At 70.3% G+C, this 20950-nt stretch overlaps 1 protein-coding gene and 1 long non-coding RNA gene across 2 annotated transcripts; one reads left to right on the top strand and one right to left on the bottom strand.

The window, feature by feature from the left end:
• The first annotated feature begins 462 nt into the window (after positions 1–462).
• Positions 463–1083, top strand: LOC120392470. Its single transcript, XR_005591698.1, has 3 exons — positions 463–575; positions 756–855; positions 997–1083. It is a non-coding gene; the product is annotated as an uncharacterized LOC120392470 (long non-coding RNA).
• A 210-nt stretch (positions 1084–1293) lies between these two features.
• On the bottom strand, positions 1294–15636 carry SLC44A4 (solute carrier family 44 member 4). The gene is made up of 17 exons (XM_039517185.1): positions 15540–15636; positions 15193–15324; positions 14122–14182; positions 13284–13389; positions 12379–12462; positions 11820–11932; positions 11108–11230; positions 10285–10384; positions 9715–9807; positions 8941–9043; positions 7679–7938; positions 5633–5727; positions 4576–4679; positions 4022–4095; positions 3155–3320; positions 2774–2858; positions 1294–2695 (listed from the first exon to the last, which is right to left on the bottom strand). The coding sequence occupies exons 1-17, from the start codon at positions 15567–15569 to the stop codon at positions 2589–2591; spliced, it is 1836 nt and encodes a 611-aa protein (XP_039373119.1). The 5' UTR covers positions 15570–15636; the 3' UTR covers positions 1294–2588.
• Between the last annotated feature and the right edge of the window lie 5314 nt (positions 15637–20950).

Raw genomic sequence — 20950 nt, forward strand, 5'->3', positions numbered from 1 at the left:
TGGGGCAGGGCTGGGAGCAGAGCTGAGGGGCAGGGCTGGGGCAGGAGATGGAGCAGGGCTGGGGGCAGAGCTGAGGGGGCAGGGCTGGGGGCAGGAGATGGAGCAGGGCTGTGGGGCAGAGCTGAGGGGCAGGGCTGGGGGCAGGAGATGGGGCAGGACTGGGGCAGAGCTGAGGGGGCAGATGGGGGCAGAGCAGACGGGACAGGAGATGGGGCAGGGCTGGGGGCAGGAGATGGGGGCAGAGCAGAGGGGCAGGAGATGGGGCAGGGCTGGGGGCAGAGCAGAGGGGACAGGAGATGGGGGCAGAGCTGAGGGGCAGGGCTGGGGCAGGAGATGGGGCAGGGCTGGGGGGCAGAGCAGAGGGGGCCCTAATTCTCATCTCCCCCCCCCCCCAGGATCAGCTGCGCGGCTGCAGCCGGGCGCTGGCCGAGCGGGCGCGGGAGGCGGGGGCGCTGCGGGGGCGCCTGGCCCGCCAGCAGGGGGCGCAGGCCGAGGGAGCCGCCGCCCTGGCGCGGTGCCGGGCGGAGCTGGCCCGACTGCGGGGGCTGCTGGAGGAGCGGGACCAGGCGCTGGCGGTGAGAGGGGGGCCCCGGCGGGCAGGGGGGGGATGGGAGGGACCCCACTAGCACCACCTAGTGGCTGCAGCCGGGGGCAGGTTTGGCGCCACCCGCTGGCTGCCGTGGGAACTACAAGGGCCGGCTCAGCGCTGCAGTGAGTTGTGTGGGGTCTCGGGCTGATCTCGTGGGTCCCCGCAGGAGGCTGCCCGGGAGGCCGAGGAGAAGGACCGGGGGCTGCAGAGGTGCTGGCTGCAGCGCGGGGCCGGGGGCATGAAGCAGACGCTGTGAGCAGAGGAGGGTGAGTGGGGGCACCTGGCAGAGGGGGAAGGGAGGAGAGAAACCACTGGGGGGGGTGACGGGGAGGGGGCAGGGAGCAGCTGGGGGGGGGCAACTCTCTCTCCTGGGCGACAGCTCAGATCTGCCTTTGTCTGTGTTGCAGATCTGGGGTCTGGCGTGTGGGGCCGGCTCCGCCCCCCCCCAAGCTGGGACCGACGTGGGCGCTGCGGGGGGATCCCGGCTCCTCCAGCCCCGGCCGTGCCCAGCAGGGGGCGCTTCGCGTGCGCCTGACTGGGCTGGGGTCGGGGGGGGGGCGGTATCTGGCCCCGCGTGGCCAGCTGGCTGCGTTTCTTCGTGGCTCCCAGGAGGGGGCGCTGCCCGGGCCGGCAGGGATGCTCCCATCACTCTGCCGTGCTGCCCTGCCCCAGCCCGCTTTGGATTAATTAACGAACCAGCCCCATTAATCAATAAATCATCTTTAATAAAATCTCTTCTTCCTACATAATGCCCTTGGTCTCTGCGGAGAGACGCCCTGAGAGGCTCTAGCTGCAGCATTTCCGTGGCTAAGCCACTGGGGGGGACGGGGGGTTGGTATATAGGGGAGATGGCTCTTGATTATGGTAATTCCTAAAGCATGTGGCATGGCCTGGATTGGCCATGGACAGGAAGTGACACACTTACAGACAGGAAGTGGGCCTGGGATTGAAAGCACAGTGGCCATTGGCAGGATAAAGGGCAGGCTGCGGGCGGACAGGATGTGACCCGGGCTGAGACAGGAAGTGGGCCTGGGACAAGTAAAATGGGGCGGATGGCACATGACATGGAGGAACCAGGCCGGAGAGGCGGCGGCCGGGACTACGGCCCAGGCCCCCCCAGTTAAATGGCCGACAGGAAGTGGAGCTAATGTGACGGAGCTCGGCTGCAGTCACTTAAGTAGCAGGCCCAGGCTACGATATGGCCCACAGGAAGTGACGCCATCGAGCGGGAGGTGGCAATGGTGGGAGGGGAGCAGGCCTACGCTACAATATGGCCGACAGGAAGTGACGCCATCGAGCGGGAGGTTGGCAATGGTGGGAAGGGAGCAGGCCTACGCTACGATATGGCCCACAGGAAGTGACGCCATCGAGCGGGAGGTTGGCAATGGTGGGAAGGGAGCAGGCCTACGCTACAATATGGAAGACAGGAAGTGACGCCATCGAGCGGGAGGTTGGCAATGGTGGGGGAGGGGAGCAGGCCTACGCTATGATATGGCCCACAGGAAGTGATGCCATCGAGGGGAAGGTTGGCACTGGTGGGGGAGGGGAGCAGGCCTACGCTACAATATGGCCCACAGGACGTGACGCCATCGAGGGGAAGGTTGGCAATGGTGGGGGAGGGGAGCAGGCCTACGCTACAATATGGCCGACAGGAAGTGATGCCATCGAGGGGAAGGTTGGCAATGGTGGGGGAGGGGAGCAGGCCTACGCTACGATATGGCCCACAGGAAGTGATGCCATCGAGCGGGAGGTTGGCAATGGTGGGAGGGGAGCAGGCCTATGCTACAGTATGGCCCACAGGAAGTGATGCCATCGAGCGGGAGGTGGCAATGGTGGGGGAGGGGAGCAGGCCTACGCTATGATATGGCCCACAGGACGTGACGCCATCGAGGGGAAGGGACCTGCAATGCAAGATGGCCACCGGGCAGGGGGACGAATGGGGGACCCCCGACAGGAAATGGAGTGATGGGGGAGGGGCAGCACCCCACATTTGGGGGGGCTATTTCGTCTCCGCCTTCTTGTTCTTCTTGTTGAGGATCTTCATGAGGGAGGACGACATGTAGTACGGCTTCTCCACCGAGCCGTCGTTGCGCTCCAGGTCCTCCACTGGGGGGAGAGAGAGCGGGTCAGCCCCCGCGCGCCGACCGGGGGGCAGCCGGGGGGCGGGGCGGGGGGGGCACTCACAGAAGCAGAGGAAGAGCGTGTCCACACACATGCTGTAGACGCTGAAGAAGCCCTGGGCGATCAGGTAGGCGCCCACCACCACCGTCTGCAAGGGGGAGATGGGGGTCAGCGGGGAGGGGGCAGCCCAGGCCCCGACCCCAAGGGAGGCCCCCCCAGATCCCAGCCCCCAAGGGAGGCCCCCCCAGATCCCGGCCCAGGCCCCAGCCCCCAAGGGAGACCCCCCCCCAGATCCCGGCCCAGGCCCCAGCCCCCAAGGGAGACCCCAGATCCCGGCCCAGGCCCCAGCCCCCAAGGGACGCCCTTCCCTAGCGCTGAGATGCCACCACCCTGGGTCCCAGCTCTCCCCCCCAAAGCCCAGCCCCACCGGCGGGGGGCACGTACCAGGATAGGCAGCCAGTAGTAGTTGAGGGAGGGCGAGCGGAACCGGGAGTCGGAGATCGGGATCTGGCCCGAGAAGAAGAAGAACCCCAGGACCCCGACGCCCCCCACCACCAGCAGCTTCCCAAAGAGCAGCAGCAGGTCCGTCACCTTGTCCAGTACCACCACCCTGCAGGGAGGAGAGAACCCAGGAGTCCTGGCGCCCGGCCCCCAGCCCCCGCTCCCCTCCTAGAGCCGGGAAGAGAACCCAGGAGTCCTGTCCCCAGCCCCGAAGAGAACCCAGGAGTCCTGGCGCCCGGCCCCCAGCCCCCGCTCCTCTCCTAGAGGGAGAGAAAGAACCCAGGAGTCCTGGTCCCCAGCCCCCCCCCTCCCCTCCCGGTGCCAGGGAGAGAACCCCGGAGTCCGGGAACCTGTCCCCCAGACTCCGCTCCCCTCCCAGAGCCGGGGAGAGAACCCAGGAGTCCTGGCTCCCAGCCCCCCTGCTCTGACCCACTAGAACCCGCTCCCCTCCCAGAGCCGGGGAGAGAACCCAGGAGTCCTGGCACCCCTCCCCCTTCCTGCTCTAACCACCAGCCCCCACTCCCCTCCCAGAGCCGGGGAGAGAACCCAGGAGTCCTGGCACCCAGCCCCACCTCCGTTCCTAGCACCATGGAGAGAACCCCAGAGTCCAGGCCCCCGGCCCACAGACACCACTCCCGTCCTAGAGCCAGAGAGAGAACCCTGGAGTCCGGGAACCTGACCCCCAGACTCTGCTCCCTTCCCAGAGCTGCCAGAGAACCCAGGAGTCCAGGCTCCCAGCCCCCCCTGCTCTAACCCACCAGCCCCCACTCCCCTCCCAGTGCCGGAGAAAGAACCCAGGCGTCCGGTTACCTAACGATGTTGCGCATGAGCAGTTTGAAGGCATTCTTGGCGGAGGTGCAGAAATTCTTCCCGTAGATCGCAATCTGGGGGGGGGCGACGGACACCCCCATAATGGGGGGAGAGACACATTCCAACTCTGCTCCCCCAAACCCACTCCGAGACCCCACCCCCCTGCTCCCACCCCCGGGACTCCCCCAAACTCGCCCCTTTCCAGGGACCCCTGGCTCCCCCGGAACGCCCCTCAAACCACCCCAGGGTTCCCCCTGGTAGGACGGGCAGCTCTCCCCTTTCACCCCATAGCATGGGACCCCCCAAACTCTTCCCCCCAGAAATAGCCCCTCCAACAGCCCAGGGACCCCACCCCTCCCCTCCCCCAAGACTGCACCCCAGCACCCACCCCAAGAAGCCCCCTGCAAAGGGACCTCCCACACCCGGTGACAGGGACCACCCCACATATCCCAATGATCCCCCTATGCCTCCACCCCCATCCCCACATCTCATAGCCCTATACACCCCCCCCAGGGCCCATCCACTCCCACCCAGTGACCCCCCGCGCCCCCCACCATGATGTAGGCGTTCCTGTTGAGGAATTTGATGAATTTCTCCAGGCACCAGAAGCAGCATTTGAGGCAGCAAAGCAGGCAGCGGGTGAAGGGGTTCTGCGCTCCTAGGGGGGCAGGAGCCAATCAGACACCCCCAGTCCCCTGCCAGAGCCCCCCACGGGGGAAGAGCCTCCCTCCACATACCCAAACCCCCAAAGATCTCCGGGGCCAGGGGGAGGCCAGGATATTGGGGTACAAGGCCAAGGGAGATTCCTAAACCCCAATGTGTCTTGGATTTGGGGGTGCAAGGGCATCACTGAATGCTCAAATGTATTGGGAGACTGGGGGACACATCCCAGCACCCTAAAACGCTTAGGGGTCTGTGTGCAAATATTGGGGTGTTTCCCTGAACCCTGGAATATCTTGGGGAACAATGAAATATGGGGGGTGCACAATCAGGGACATATGAGGCCTGGGGGAACAGTGAGGTATCTGGGGACACTTCTGAACCCCCAAAGCCCGAGTTGGCTCAGGGACTGGGGATATGGGGAAGTGGGGGCATCCCCCTTTGGGACTGGCCCAGCTGTGAGCTAGCGAGGAGCGAAGTGGGGGTGAAGGTGGGGTAACAGGCAATGGGGGGCAGGGTTTGGGCGTTGGGGAGACGCTGCCCACGCAGGGTGACGGCTCTTGGGCCAGTCCCCGGAATTTGGGGCGCTTGCAGGAGGGCTCACGGTTTGGGGGGGCCCATTGGGGGGGAGTGCTGAATGTTGGGGGTGAGGATCCCAGTTCGGAGGCACAGCTCCACTTGGGGGGGGCGCAATCCTGGAACAAACCAGTGCAAAATCAGAGAGGGGGTGTCACTATTTTGAGAGTGAAGATTTCCATGGTGTCACGTGTTGGGGAGAAAGCAGAAAATTGGGGTGCAGGTCGCATGGAGCAGGCCCAAAGGTCGGGGGGGCAGATTCTGGTAGACCCCAAAGTGCAGCTGTGGGGCGGACGGGGCTCTGGGGGCAAGCGTGAAGGAGGGTGGCTGGGAAATGGGGGGCAGGGGTGACTCCCCCAGGAGGGGGCTCCCCACCTTTGAGTTTGTGGTCCAGGTATTCCAGGACGATGCGGATCAGCTGGACGATGGTGAGGATCAGGGCTCCGAAAGCCAGCGACCCCGTGTGGTACCTGCAGGGAGAGGCCCCCGGCATGGGGGGGGGGAGTTAGTGAGGCAGACAGAGCGGTAGAGAGAGAACCCAGGAGTCCTGGTGTCCAGCCCCCACCCCTGCTCTAACCACCAGCCCCCACTCCCCTCCCAGAGCCGGGGAGAGAACCCAGGAGTCCGGGGTCCCAGCCCCCCCTGCTCTAACCACCAGCCCCCACTCCCCCCCCAGAGCCGGGGAGAGAACCCAGGAGTCCGGGGTCCCAGCCCCCCCTGCTCTAACCCACCAGCCCCCACTTCCCTCCCAGAGCCAGGACAGAACCCAGGAGTCCTGGTGTCCAGCCCCACCCCTGCTCTCCCCACTCCTCCCAGAGCCGGGAGAGAACCCAGGAGTCCTGGCTCCCAGCCCCCCCTGCTCTGACCCACCAGCCCCCCCTCCCCTCCCAGAGCCGGGAGAGAACCCAGGAGTCCTGGCTCCCAGCCCCCCTGCTCTGACCCACCAGCCCCCTCCCTCCCAGAGCCGGGAGGACTCCCAGAGCCGGGAGAGAACCCAGGAGTCCTGGCTCCCAGCCCCTGCTCTAACCCACCAGGCCCCACTCCTCCCAGAGCCGGGAGAGAACCCAGGAGTCCTGGCTCCCAGCCCCCTGCTCTAACCACCAGCCCCACTCCTCCCAGAGCTGGGGCGAGAACCCAGGAGTCCTGGCTCCCCGCCCCCCCTGCGCTAACCCACCAGCCCCGACTCCCCTCCCAGAGCTGGGAGAGAACCCAGGCATCCGGGCTCCCAGCGCCCCCTGCTCTAACCACCAGCCCCCACTCCCCTCCCAGAGGCAGAGAGGGAACCCAGGAGTCCTGGCTCCCAGCCCCGTCCCCCTCAGAAGATACAGGCAGCTTCTTACACTTCTAATTTGCATAGCTAATGAATATGGATGATATAATTTACATAACCCAGCCCCTAATTGCATCCCACTCCGCCCCTTGAAAGATACAGCCCCAGGTGGGACACCTGAGCCCAGGTGTCCAGCTCCCCTCATTGCATAGGCAATTAATCAAACTCATTTGCATAATCTCTTTCCTCCGGAGCAGGGGTCCCCAACACGGTGCCTGGCCGGCGGTGGGGATCCCCAAATGTCATCCGGCGCCAGCAAAGTGCTGGAACCCGGGACATTCGGGGATGGGGGCCGGGCAGGGGATGGGGGCCGGGGAGCTCACCGGAGCGTGCGCAGGAAGCTGCTCCCCACGGCGCAGGCCGGGATGTCCCGGGCTTGTCCCGCGCCCAGTAGTAACCGGCGGCGGCGCCGGCCAGCACGCACTGCCCCAGCGCGGGATGGGGGCCGGGTGGGGCTGGGGGCCGGGCGGGGATGGGGCCGGGTGGGGGGCCGGGGCTGGGGGCTCACCGCAGCGCGCGCAGGAAGCTGCTCCCACGGCGCAGGCCGGGATGTCCCGGGCTTGTCGCGCGCCCAGTAGTAGGAGGCGGCGCCGGCCAGCACGCACTGCCCCAGCGCGGGATGGGGGCCGGGCGGGGCCTGGGGGCCGGGGGCCGGGCGGGGCTCACCGCAGCGTGTGCAGGAAGCTGCTCCGCACGGCGCAGGCGGGGCTGGGGGCTGGGCGGGGGCTGGGCAGGGGATGGGGGCCAGGGTCTGGGCGGGGCATGGGGGCTCACCGCAGCGTGCGCAGGAAGCTGCTCCCCACGGCGCAGGCCGGGATGTCCCGGGGCTTGTCCCGCGCCCAGTAGTAGGAGGCGAAGGCGCCGGCCAGCACGCACTGCCCCAGCGCGGGATGGGGGCTGGCGGGGCTGGGGCCGGGGGCCGGGGGGGCTCACCGCAGCGTGCGCAGGAAGCTGCTCCCCACGGCGCAGGCGGGCACGTCCCGGGGCTTGTCCCGCGCCCAGTAGTAGGAGGCGAAGGCGCCGGCCAGCACGCACTGCCCCAGCGCGGGGATGGGGGGCCGGGCGGGGTGATGGGGGGCGGGGGGGCTCACCGCAGCGTGCGCAGGAAGCTGCTCCCCACGGCGCAGGCCGGGATGTCCCGGGGCTTGTCCCGCGCCCAGTAGTAGGAGGCGAAGGCGCCGGCCAGCACGCACTGCCCCAGCGCCAGCGCGAAGTTGGCCGCCCAGAGCAGCCCCAGCACGTTGTAGAGCTGCAGGTTGAAGAGGTTGCGCTGGTAGAGCCCCTCGTCGTTGTACTTGTAGAAGGTGCAGCCGGCGGCCGGGCAGGGCTGGTAGCGGGAGGCGTTGAACGTCTGCGGGGCCGAGGGGCAGCGTGAGCCGGGCCGAGCCGGGGACCCGCCGGGAACGGAGCCCGAGAACGGAATAAAGGGACGCGAGACCCAGAGACCCAGCCGGTGAAGGAGCGCGACCCCCAGCCAGTGAAGGAGCAGGAGACCCGGTGAAGGAGCAGGAGACCCAGCGAAGGAGCAGGAGATCGGGACCCCCAGCCGGTGAAGGAGCGGGAGACCCGGCGAAGGAGCGGGAGATCGGGACCCCCAGCCGGTGAAGGAGCAGGAGACCCGGTGAAGGAGCGGGAGATCGGGACCCCCAGCCGGTGAAGGAGCGGGAGACCCGGTGAAGGAGCGCGACCCCAGCCAGTGAAGGAGCAGGAGACCCGGTGAAGGAGCAGGAGAACGGCCACAGAGGAGCCAAGGAGAGGTCGGGCGAACGCTCGGATAAAGGAACGACGGCGCGACTGGCCAGCCAAACGAAGGAAGGAGAAAAGCAGCAGATAAAGGAATAAAGGAGACCAGGGAACAGGAACCCGGCGGGACACACACGTGGGACGGAGAGAAGGAGGTGAAGGAACGAGAGCCCGAGAACGGCTGGAGGAAAGGAAGGAGGGAACGAGGAAATAAACGACAAGAACCCGACAGCGACGGGCCCCCCGGAGCCCCCCGGGGCAGAGGCGGCCGAGGAACAACCGTGGGAAGAAGGGACGAGAGGCCCAGGGACACGACTGGGCAGACGCCCGAGCGCGGGCGAAGCCACAGGCCGGAGAAGGGACCCGGCGGCGGGTGGGAGGGAAGGAACCAGCGAGAGGAGAACGAAGGGGGCAGAACCCAGGAGTCTGGGGGGACACGAAGGGAGAAATGGGGTCACCCCACGGCCCCCCCCAATTTCAGCTCCGCTACAGGGCGGAGAAGTCAGGACTCCTGGGTTCTCCCTGGCTCTGGCAGGGGAGTGGGGGCTGGTGGTTAGAGCAGGGGGGGCTGGGAGCCAGGACTCCTGGGTTCTCTCTCCTGGTCTCTCACCATGGGGTTGCAGGTCTCGTTGCCCGAGATGCCGGAGCACCTGGGGTCGCTGGAGTTGCCGCTGGTGACACGATACAAGGGAGTCCCGGACGTGGCCAGATAGCTGGGGGGAAGCAGTCAAGGGGAGAGAACAGGAGCACACGGGGCCTGGCCCCTCTAGGGGGCGCCGGCTCCCCCCGGCCGCAGGGCAGGGACTGGCTGGCTCAGGGGGGCAGGGAATGGGGCAGGGGCCTGTCCCCTCTGGGGGGCGCCGGCTCCCCCCGGCCCCAGGGCAGGGACTGGCTGGCTCAGGGGGACGGGGAGTGGGGCAGGGGCCTGTCCCCTCTAGGGGGCGCCGGACCCGATCTGGCCAGGGGGCAGTCAGGGGGCGGCCGGGGGGCAGTCAGGGGGCGGCCGGGGGCCCAGAGGATACAGAGCCGTCATGGCCCAGTAGGCCACACAGACGAGCAGCAGGAGGAACGTGACCAGGGGGAGGCCGGGGGGCGGCCGGGGGGCAGACGGGGGCCCGGAGGATACAGAGCCGTCATGGCCCCGTAGGCCACACAGACGAGCAGCAGGAGGAACGTGGCCGGGGGGAGGCCGGGGGGCAGACAGGGGGCGGCCGGGGGGCAGACAGGGGGCGGCTGGGGGGCAGAGGATACAGAGCCGTCATGGCCCAGTAGGCCACACAGATGAGCAGCAGGAGGAACGTGGCCGGGGTGGCCGGGGCAGACAGGGGCGGCCGGGGGCAGTCAGGGGCGGCTGGGGCAGGGGCGGCTGGGGGGCAGAGGATACAGAGCCGTCATGGCCCAGTAGGCCACACAGATGAGCAGCAGGAGGAACGTGATCAGGGGGTAGAACAGGGTGGACATCATGTAGCCGATGGCTCTGGAAGCGGAGACAAAAGGGGGCCCATGTTAGTTCCTGTTTTGGGGACCCCCAGAGTCCCCCACTCCCCATAGAGACCCAGAGCTCCCCGCACCACCAGACCCACGGGCCCGTCTCACCTGGCGTCCCGCCTGCTGGAGATCAGGCCTAGCTCGCCTGGCCTCCTCCCCTCCCCCAGGTCAGACCCATGGGTCCATCCGGCCCCATTTCCACTCCCCACAGGTCAGACCCCTGGGGCCCTCCTGCTTTTAACCCTCTCTCCCTCCCCCGATCATGTGTCGGGCAGTTCCACAGGTTAACGCACCCCCAATTCCGCTCTCTCTCCTGCCCCCTCATTAAAGGGACAGGAGCCAGGGCTGCTAAGGTGTCCCTGGGAGGATCAGAGCCCCGGTGCCTCCCCCAAGGGGCTGCCCTGCCCCCCGCCACCCCCCAAGGGGCTGCCCTGCCCCCCTCCTGGGGCATGGGGGGACGACTCACCGGCTGGACTCCTGGATGAGCGCAATGGCGACGAGGATGCGCTTGCGGAGGAAGATGAGGAGGAGGAGGAGGACGCCTTCCACCACGGCCAGGATTATCACTGGGGGGGCAGAGACATTAGGGGGTGCACAGACAGGGCTGGGGGGGTGCTGGGAGAGAGATGGGTGCCCCCTACTTCAAGAGGAAACAGATTTGGGGCACCCCACTTATTAAGGAGTCAATAAAGACCCCCACGTTGGGATTTACTGACTCCCTAAAAGGAGGCGTACCCCCAAATTCCCCCCAGCGGAAGGGGGGGCCTGGACTGAGGCAGAGAACTGGGGTGTCGATCCAGCTCCCCCATTTGCACAGGGCCCCCAGGCTCAGCCAACCCTGCAGTTTAGGGGGTTCAGAAAGCCCCCCAATTTATGAAAGACAATCAGATTTTGGGGGTGTCAGGGATGCTCCCCAGGGAGGAAGGGACAACACCCATGTTTTTAGGGGGATCTTTCTAAAGGGGTCCCATGTTCAGGCAGCCGCATTCAGAAATCCCTGAATTTTAGGGTGCTGAAAGATGCCCCCCAAAGTCAGGAGGTCCCGGTGGTTTAGGAATTCAGTGACATCCCCCTCAATCAAGGGGGAGGCTGAATTTGGGGGGCAGCAAGGAAGCTCCCTGGAATTAAAGGTGCATCCCCCAAATTTAGGGGTCAGCACAGCGGCACCCCATGCTTGGGGGAGTTGATCCCTGCTCCTATCAGCACCCCAGGGGGTCCGGGGCCCCAGCGCCCCAGGGGTCCGGGGGGCCCCCCGCCGCGCCCCCGGGGTTTCGGGGGGCGGGACTCACGGGCCGCCAGCCACGTCTCCTGCACGTTGGAGTAGACGCTGAGGTTGGTGGTGAAGCCGACGTTGCTGATGGTGGCGCCGGCCGTGCGCAAGGTGCTGTACTCCCGCCAGCAGTGGTAGATCCCTGGGGGGGGGAGATGGGGTCACATGGGGGACACGGGGTCCCAAAGAGCCCCCCCCCCGATCCCTGGACTCCCCCCCCCGAACTCCCCACGGGCCCTGGCGCCTGCCCCCCCAGTACACGCTCCAGGCTCCATCTCCTGGGAACGCTGCCCCAACCCCAGGAGAAAACCCCAGGCTCCCCACCCCACCCAGCCCCTCCCCAAGCCCCGCCCCTCCCTCCCAGGCCCCACCCACAGCCCTCCCAAAGCCCCGCCCCTGCCAGGCCCCGCCCTCGCACCATTGGCAGTGACAGCCCCTCCCCTAGCCCCGCCCCCTGGCACCGTAGGCGGTGACGGCCCCGCCCCAGGCCCCGCCCTCCCGGCCCCGCCCCTCGCACCGTAGGCGGTGACGGCCCTGCCCCAGGCCCCGCCCTCCCAGGCCCCGCCCCTCGCACCGTAGGCGGTGACGGCCCCGCCCCAGGCCCCGCCCTCCCAGGCCCCGCCCTCGCACCATAGGCGGTGACGGCCCCGCCCCAGGCCCCGCCCCACGCGCCGTAGGCGGTGACGGCCCCGCCCCCAGGCCCCGCCTCTCCCAGGCCCCGCCCCTCGCACCGTAGGCGGTGACGGCCAGCACCCCGAGGATCAGCACCCAGACCAGCACCCCGGCCACCAGCCGCAGCAGCAGCAGGAACAGGAGGCTCAGCACCATGGCGATCAGCAGCCCGCTGGGGGGGGAGGGGGGAGAGTGAGAACCACCGCCCGGACGCCTGGGTCCCATACCCGCACCCCCACCCCCGCTACCACCCGCAGCATCACCCGGACGCCTGGGTCCCATTCCACCGCTACCACCCGCAGCATCACCCGGACGCCTGGGTCCCATTCCACCGCTACCACCCGCAGCATCACCCAGACACCTGGGTCCCATACCCCCACCCGCAGCGTCACCCGGACACCTGGGTCCCCGTCCACCGCTACCACCTGCAGCATCACCCGGATGCCTGGGTCCCATTCCCGCACCCCCACCCCCGCCACCCGCAGGGTCACCCGGACACCTGGGTCCCATTCCCGCACCCCCCACCCCTACCACCCGCAGCGTCACCCGGACACCTGGGTCCCATTCCCGCACCCCCACCCCCGCCACCCGCAGCGTCTCCCGGGGCCCCTCACTCACATGAGGATCCAGTACCAGCTGCTGGCAAAATCCTCAAAGATTTTCATCCCGATGTCCTTGGCGTTCAGAGACTCCACGATCGGCCTGGGGGCGAGATGTGAGGGGGGCGGGGCTAGTGGGGGGCTGCGAGGGGGGGCCCCAGCCGGGCTGGAGCTGTGGGTTGGGGAGGGGCCCCAGCCAGGACAGGGGAGGGGCCCCGACGGGGAGGGGGGGCGGGGGGGGTCCCAGCTGGGCAGGGGAGGGGCCCCGGCTGGGAGGGGCAGCGGGCGGGACCGGGGGAAGGGGGTCCCCGGCTGGGAGGGGCAGCGGGGCGGGGGGGAAGGGGGTCCCCGGCTGGGAGGGGCAGGGCGGGACCCCGGGGAAGGGGGTCCCCGGCTGGGAGGGGCAGCGGGGCGGGACCCCGGGGGAAGGGGGTCCCCGGCTGGGAGGGGCAGCGGGGCGGGACCCCAGGGGGCAGGGGTCCCCGGCTGGGAGGGGCAGCGGGCGGGACCCCGGGGGCAGGGGTCCCCGGCTGGGCAGGGGCAGGGGGGACCCCGGGGGGGGGGGGGGGTCCCTGGCTGGGCAGGGGCCGGGGGGCGGGACCCTGGGGGCAGGGGACCCCGGCTGGGAGGGGCAGGGAGACCCCGGGGGCAGGCGGGACCCGGGGGCAGGCGGGGCAGGACCCTGGGGGCAGGGGTCCCCAGCTGGGCAGGGGACCCTGGGGCAGGGGTCCCCGGCTGGGAGGGGCAGGGGACCCCGGGGGCAGGCAGGGTCCCCGGCTGGGAGGGGCAGGGGGGGACCCCGGCTGGGAGGGGCAGGGGGGACCCGGGGGGGCAGGCGGGGTCCCCGGCTGGGAGGGGCAGGCGGGACCCGGGGGGGCAGGGGGGCAGGACCCCAGGGGGGGCAGGGGGGGTCCCCGCGCTCACTGGGCTCCGGACGAGAGCAGCTCCTTGGTCTCGTTGGGCGTCCGGCCCGGCAGGGCGAAGCTGCTCAGGCCGCTCGTGTTGAAATCGGGGAAGCAGCGATTGAAGGCTGGAGAGAGGGGGGGGGTCAAATTGGGGTACAGTCACGGGGGCGCTTCAAGGCACCGGCAGGGACGGCCCCCCCCAGCCCCCGGAAAACCCCCCTCGGCTGTGGCTGGACGGAGCACGGACCTCGCGACGGGACGTCAGCGAACGCCGGGAACTGGCTGGTGAGATCCGGGGGGGTCCAGCAGCAGAGCCCCCCCTGGCCCCCCCCGGGGACCTGCAGCCCCCCGAGGCGCCGAGCAGGAGCCCCCCGAGGTGCCGAGGAGCAGGGGGGTGGGGGGTTCTCGGGGACTCTGGGGCCGGACGTTGGGCGTGCGGGAGGCTCCGGGTCGCGGCGGGGGGGGGCGGACGCCTGCGGGGAGGGGCTGGAGGACCCTGAGTCCTGCCCTGAGTGCAGGGGGCCGGGCCAGACCCCTCCCGAGGCCCCTTCCCTACAGTCCCACGAGGCTGTTAATTAAATCTACGCGGGGGGGGGGGGGCGCATCTGACACAGGGTGCAGTTCCCATTGTGTCCACTGGATGGCAACAGAGAAGCCCCCACGCCCCTCCCAGAGCCGGGGAGAGAACCCAGGAGTCCTGGCTCCCAGCCCCCCCTGCTCTAACCCACCAGCCCCCACTCCCCTCCCAGAGCCAGGGAGAGAACCCAGGAGTCCTGGCTCCCAGCCCCCCCTGCTCTGACCCACCAGCCCCCCCTCCCCTCCCAGGGCTGGCCGAGAACCCAGGTGTCCGGGCTCACTTGGCGCAGATGCGATGGTGTATCGAGGGCAGAGCTCCCGGTTCAGAATCTCTGACACTGTCTGAGGAAGAGACATTGAATGTTTGTTAGATCGGGCGCCGGGACAAATCTGGCCACTAGAGGGAGCCCTGGGCTGGCAGGGGCTGCGGGTCGGGAGTGAGGGGCACCGGCAGGGCTTGGGGGGGCAGGGGCTGCGGGTCGGGAGTGAGGGGCACTGGCAGAGCTGGGGGGGCAGGGCAGGGCTGGCGGGGGCTGCAGGTCGGGAGTGAGGGGCACCGGTAGGGCAGGGCAGGGCTGGCGGGGGCTGCAGGTCGGGAGTGAGGGGCACCGGCTGGGCTGGGCCGGCAGGGGCTGCGGGTCGGGAGTGAGGGGCACCGGCAGGGCTGGGCCGGCGGGGGCTGCGGGTCGGGAGTGAGGGGCACCGGCAGGGCTGGGCCGGCGGGGGCTGCGGGTCGGGAGTGAGGGGCACCGGCAGGGCAGGGCCGGCGGGGGCTGCGGGTCGGGAGTGAGGGGCACCGGCAGGGCAGGGCCGGCGGGGCTGCGGGTCGGGAGTGAGGGGCACCGGCAGGGCAGGGGGCGGGGGCTGCGGGTCGGGAGTGAGGGGCACCGGCAGGGCAGGGCGGCGGGGCTGCGGGTCGGGAGTGAGGGCACCGGCAGGGCAGGGCCGGCGGGGGCTGCGGGGCGGGAGTGAGGGGCACCGGCAGGGCTGCGGGTCGGGAGTGAGGGGCACCGGCAGGGCTGGGGAGGGCAGGGCCTGGGGTCAGGAGTGAGGGGCACCGGCAGGGCCTGGGGTCGGGAGTGAGGGGCACCGGCAGGGCAGGGCCGGGCGGGGCTGCGGTCGGGAGTGAGGGGCACCGGCAGAGCTGCGGGGTGCAGGGCAGGGCCGCGGGGCTGCGGGTCGGGAGTGAGGGGCACCGGCAGGGCTGGGCCGGCGGGGGCTGCGGGTCGGGAGTGAGGGGCACCGGCAGGGTTGGGCTGGCGGGGGCTGCGGGTCGGGAGTGAGGGGCACCGGCAGGGCAGGGCCGGCGGGGCTGCGGGTCGGGAGTGAGGGGCACCGTGGGTCGCACGCACCAGGCTGGTATCGGACAGGTTGAGGCTGGGGTCACACCAGCTCTGGTTCAGCACGGCCGCCGGCTTCGCCCCAGGCAGGTATCCCGCGGGCGGCACCACCCAGAAGGCGTCGGGGCAGGAAGCGACACAGACCTGGGGCACATCAGAGAACATCACACAGCGGGGGTCACGTCAAGGGGGGCGAATGGAAGTGACAGAACCCAGGCGTCCGGGCTCCCAGCCCCCCCTGCTCTGACCCACCCGCCCCCACTCCCCTCCCAGAGCCGGAAGAGAACCCAGGAGTCCGGGCTCCCAGCCCCCCCTCCCCTGAGCGCGCCCAGGAGAGGACCCAGGCATCCGGGCCGTACCTGCGTGGTCGGACACTGCAGCCCGTTCATCGCGGCTGCCAGGATGTTGAGGGAGGTGACGCACTGGAGCAGGTCGAAATACAACACGTAGGGTTTGCCCCTGGGGGGAGAGGGGGGGGTCCGAGACAGGGGGACCGAGGCAAGGAGCCGGGGGGGGGGGACGGAAGAGATGGGAGATGAAGGGAGATGGGGGCAGAGCGAGAGGAGCAGAAGGCTGGCGTGGTGGGGCCGGGGGGGCCGATCGAAGATGGCAGAAGGGGTGAGAGACAGTGGCCACCCCCATACGCAGCCCCTGGGGATGACACGTCCCAGGGAGGGGATGAGGTCAAGGGGGCAGTGGGGATGAGCTGGGGGTGAGGGGGTCGGGGCGGAGGCAGGAGGGGCGATGAGGGGGATCGCAGAGGGGCGAGGCGATGAGGGGGATCACACTGGGGCTGAGGGAGGGTCGGGGCAGGGGCGATGAGGGGCGAGGGGCTGGGGGTTGGGGCGGGGGCGATGAGGAGGGCGAGGGGCTGAGGGGGATCGCGCTGGGGGCTGAGGGGGCAAGGGGCTGAGCTGGGAGGTGAGGGGGTCGGGGCAGGGAGGGGATGAGGGGATCATGCTGGGGCTGAGGGGGGTCGGGGCGGGGGGAGGGAAGGGTGATGAGGGGGGCGAGGGGCTGAGGGAGGGGTGGGGGCGGGGGGAGAGGGGCTGGGGGTCGGGGCGGGGGCGATGAGGGGCGAGGGGCTGGGGGGGCGGGGCGGGGGTCACTCACGCGTGGGCCCCGAGCCCGCAGTAGGAGCCGGTCGAGTTCCGGGGGTAAATCACCTGCCGGGGGTCCCCGGAGAGCCAGGCGGGGGGCGAGGGGTGAACTGAGCGACGGTGGGGATCCCGCAGCCCCCCCGCCTGCCCCCCGAGCCCCCCCACCCGCTGAGCCCCTGCTGCCCCCAACCAACCCTCCCACTCCTCCAACCCTGCCCCGGCCCCCGAACCCCTGCCTGCGCCGGCTCCACCAACCCCTCCCACTCCTACCCCAGCCCCCAGGGACCCTTTGACCCCCCAGCCCAGCCCCTAGCGCCCCTGGGGCCATGGGGAGCCCTGACTGCCCAGGCAGAGCCCCTGCTGCCCCGCAGCCCAGCCCCCAGCGCCGCCCTGGGGCCATGGGGAGCCCTGACTGCCCGGGCAGAGCCCCTGCTGCCCCCGCAGCCCAGCCTAGCGCCACCCTGGGGCCATGGGGAGCCCTGACTGCCCGGGCAGAGCCCCTGCCCCCCCGCCCCTAGCGCCGCCCTGGGGCCATGGGGAGCCCTGACTGCCCGGGCAGAGCCCCTGCCCCCGCTACCCCGCCCTAGCGCCGCCCTGGGGCCATGGGGAGCCCCGACTGCCCGGGCAGAGCCCCCTGCTGCCCCCCCGCAGCCCAGCCCCTAGCGCCGCCCTGGGGCCAAGGGGAGCCCTGACTGCCCGGGCAGAGCCCCCGGCTGCCCCCTGCAGCCCAGCCCCTAGTGCCGCCCTGGGGCAATGGGGAGCCCTGACTGCCCGGGCAGAGCCCCGCTGCCCCCTGCAGCCCAGCTCCTAGCGCCGCCCTGGGGCCATGGGGAGCCCTGACTGCCCGGGCAGAGCCCCTGCTGCCCCCTGCAGCCCAGCCCCTAGCGCCGCCCTGGGGCCATGGGGAGCCCTGACTGCCCGGCAGAGCCCCTGCTGCCCCCTGCAGCCCAGCCCCTAGCGCCGCCTGGGGCCAGGGGGAGCCCGGACTGCCCGGGCCGAGCCCCCTGCTGCCCCCCCAGCAGCCCCGCCCCTCGCGCCGCCCTGGGGCCCTGGGGAGCCCTGACTGCCCGGGCAGAGCCCCCTGCTGCCCCCCCTGCAGCCCAGCCCCTAGCGCCGCCCTGGGGCCATGGGGAGCCCTGACTGCCCGGGCAGAGCCCCCTGCTGCCCCCCCCCCCCGCAGCCCAGCCCCTAGCGCCGCCCTGGGGCCATTGGGAGCCCTGACTGCCCGGGCAGAGCCCCCTGCTGCCCCCCCCCGGCCAGGCCCCGGCGCCCCGGGGGGGGGGTGTCACTCACCCAGGATTCCCACCACCATGTAGCCGGCCAGGAAGACCATGAAGAGAACGCAGCAGATGATGTGGGTGCAGCTCCGGGGGTGGGGGGGGGGGCAGAATGAGACCTGGGGGGGACAAACGAGCGCAGCCGGGACTGGGGGGAAAGGGGGCCCTGCGGGGGCTGACAGCGAGCTCCCGGGGCTGGGCCGGCTGCGGGAACGGGGGGGGAGGGGGGGCGAGTCACTCACCTGTGCCGAATCGGGCCCCGGACCGCGGGGGGATATTTACACTGTTCCCCTGCAGAGAGAGAGCGGTCAGAGGGTGGGGGCTGGGAGCCAGGACTCCTGGGTTCTCTCCCAGATCTGGGAGGGTAGTGGGGGCTGGTGGGTTAGAGCAGGGGCTGGGAGCCAGGACTCCTGGGTTCTCTCCCAGCTCTGTGAGGAGTGGGGGCTGGTGGGTTAGAGCAGGGGGCTGGGAGCCAGGACTCCTGGGTTCTCCCTGGCTCTGGGAGGAGTGGGGCTGGTGGGTTAGAGCAGGGGGCTGGGAGCCAGGACTCCTGGGTTCTCTCCCGGCTCTGGGAGGAGTGGGGCTGCTGGGTTAGAGCAGGGGGGCTGGGAGCCAGGACTCCTGGGTTCTCTCCCGGCTCTGGGAGGGGAGTGGGGGCTGGTGGTTAGAGCAGGGGGGACTGGGAGCCAGGACTCCTGGGTTCTCTCCCGGCTCTGGGAGGGGAGTGGGGGCTGGTGGTTAGAGCAGGGGGGACTGGGAGCCAGGACTCCTGGGTTCTCTCCCAGTTCTGGGAGGGGAGTGGGGGCTGGTGGGTTAGAGCAGGGGGGGCTGGAGCCAGGACTCCTGGGTTCTCTCCCCGGCTGTGGGGGTGGGTATAGAGTGGATCTGGGGGAATCCGACCCAGATGTCCTGCCTCCCTTTGCAGGAAGCTCCCAGCCGCTCTCCCAGGCAGCGGGTGCGAGTGACACCCAGGGGGGCGTGTCAAGGTTATTGGGGTGGGGGGGGGGTCAGGGCCAGGCCTGATAGGAGCTGAGCCATCAGGGGCAATTAGGAGAGATAAGGGCCGGGTGGGGCCAGGGAGCGGCCAGGACAGCGCCCACCAGTGGGGAAAACCCCACTGCACCCCCGCCCCAATCCCCCCCCCACTTCCTTATTGCCCCACTCGAAACCACAAAGTCCAGCCCCATCCGGGGGTCCCCCCCGACTCTAGACCAGCTGGGAGCCAGGATGGAGCTTCACCACCCCTAACCTCCCCAGCCCTGCCCCCAATCCCTGTCTGCACCCCCAGCCCTGCCGGTGGCCCTCACTCCCGACCCGCAGCCCCTGCCAGCCCAGCCCTGCCCCCCCCACCCCTGCCGGGGCCCCTCACTCCCGACCCGCAGCCCCTGCCAGCCCAGCCCTGCCCCTCCCCCAGCTCTGCCAGTGCCCCTCACTCCCGACCCGCAGCCCCCGCCAGCCCAGCCCTGCCCCCCCCAGCCCTGCCGGTGCCCCTCACTCCCGACCCCCCGCCCCGGCCAGCCCAGCCCTGCCCCCCCCAGCTCTGCCGGTGCCCCTCACTCCCGACCCGCAGCCCCCGCCCGCTCAGGCCCGACATGGGCGGGGTGCGCAGGTGAAAGGGGGGGCCGGGGCCCGCCTGGGGAGGTGAGGCTGGCAGAGAACGGGGGGGGGCTCTGAACGGGGGGGCCACTGAACGGGGGTTTCTGGGCAGACCCCCCCAGCGGACACCCCGGGGTAAGGGGGGGCCCCTCCCCAGCACACGGCCCGGGGGGGTCAGTCAAGCCCGAGCGGAGCCCCCGACCCCCCCCCCCGGGCTGGGGAGTTTGTTTCCTTGTTCCTCGAGCACCGCGAACAAACCCGCCCCGCCCGCGGTGCCGAGCCGAGCCGAGCCGGGAACGGGACTCGGCCTGCCCAGGGGGTGGGACCGGGCTGGCCCGGGGGCAGTTGCCGGGGACCGGGCTGGCCCGGGGGCAGTTGCCGGGGGCAGTTGCCGGGGGACCGGGCTGGCCCGGGGGCAGTTGCCGGGGACCGGGCTGGCCTGGGGGCAGTTGCCGGGGGACCGGGCGGCTCCGCGCCGCTGTCTCCCCTGAGCCCCGCCAACCCAGCAGGGGGTCGGGGGGGGGTAGAGCGGGGGGACCCCCCTGGGGCCCCCCCCGCGCTGCTCCCCAGTGACGCTCCCTGGTTTGGGGGAGACCCCGCGGCCCCCCCGCGGCCCCCCCTCACCGTAGGGCGCCGGGTCCGGCCGCTCCCCCTTGTCCTGGCGGCCCATGGCGGGGCGGGGGCACCTGTGGCTGCGGCCGGAGGCTGCGGCTGGAACTGGGCCGGGGCGGGGCCGGCGGTTACCTGCCCCACGTCACAGACACCTGCCCCGGGCCACGCCCCTGCACCTGACCACAAGCACCGCCCCCTGCGTACCAGGCCACGCCCCTACCTGGCTCAAAGCCCCGCCCCCTGTGTACCAGGCCACGCCCATCTCTCACCTGCCCGGGCCACGCCCCCCACCTGCCCCACGTCACAGACACCTGCCCGGGCCACGCCCCCTGTGTACCAGGCCACGCCCCATCTCACCTGCCCAAGTGCCACGTCCATCTCCAGGCCCTTGAGTTTAAGGACTCAGCCCCCAACCTCAACCCCCCAACACACCCACAACCGGACACCCCAACACAACCCGACACCCCCACCCATCCCCGACAACCCCACAACACAACCCGACACCCCACCCGCATCCCACTCATCCCCGACACTCCCACCAACACAACCCGACACCCCAACACAACCCGACACCCCCACCCATCCCCAACACCCCCCCCCACCAACACAACCCGACACCCCCACTCATCCCCGACACCCCCCCACACCAACACAACCCGACACCCCCACCCACATCCCACTCATCCCCGACACCCCCACACCAACACAACCCGACACCCCACCCATCCCCAACACCCCCACACCAACACAACCCGACACCCCCACTCATCCCCCACACCCCCACACCAACACAACCCGACACCCCCACCCACATCCCACTCATCACCGACACTCGGCCACACCAACACAACCCGACACCCCCACCCATCCCCTACACCCCCCCACACCAACACAACCCGACACCCCCACTCATCCCCGACACCCCCACCCACATCCCACTCATCCCCGACACACCCCCACACCAACACAACCCGACAATGTGCAATTCACCCCACTCCCTACTCCATCACTGACACACACCGACACCCTAGTGCAACACAACCCGACACACAATCACACTCAGCCCCTGCCATCACAACCCCAAGCCAACACCCCAAACCCCAACCCAACTTCGCAACCGCCCACAACAGCATCAAGGCCCCTCCCACAATCACACTCACCCGACGCACAAACACTACCGAACAG

The sequence above is a fragment of the Mauremys reevesii genome, unplaced genomic scaffold, assembly GCF_016161935.1.
Source record: "Mauremys reevesii isolate NIE-2019 unplaced genomic scaffold, ASM1616193v1 Contig1, whole genome shotgun sequence".
In the NCBI taxonomy this organism is placed as follows: Eukaryota; Metazoa; Chordata; order Testudines; family Geoemydidae; genus Mauremys; species Mauremys reevesii.

Bases quoted from the DNA above. Each gene is read 5' to 3' on its own strand.
- SLC44A4 (XM_039517185.1), bottom strand. From the start codon at position 15,569: ATGAACGGGCTGCAGTGTCCGACCACGCAG. The intron at 13,390-14,121 runs GTGAGCCCGGAC...CCCTCTCTCCAG, and splicing joins CACCATCGCATCTGCGCCAA to CCTTCAATCGCTGCTTCCCC. The intron at 7,939-8,940 runs GTGAGAGACCAG...TCGGCCCCGCAG, and splicing joins ACGAGACCTGCAACCCCATG to ACGTTCAACGCCTCCCGCTA.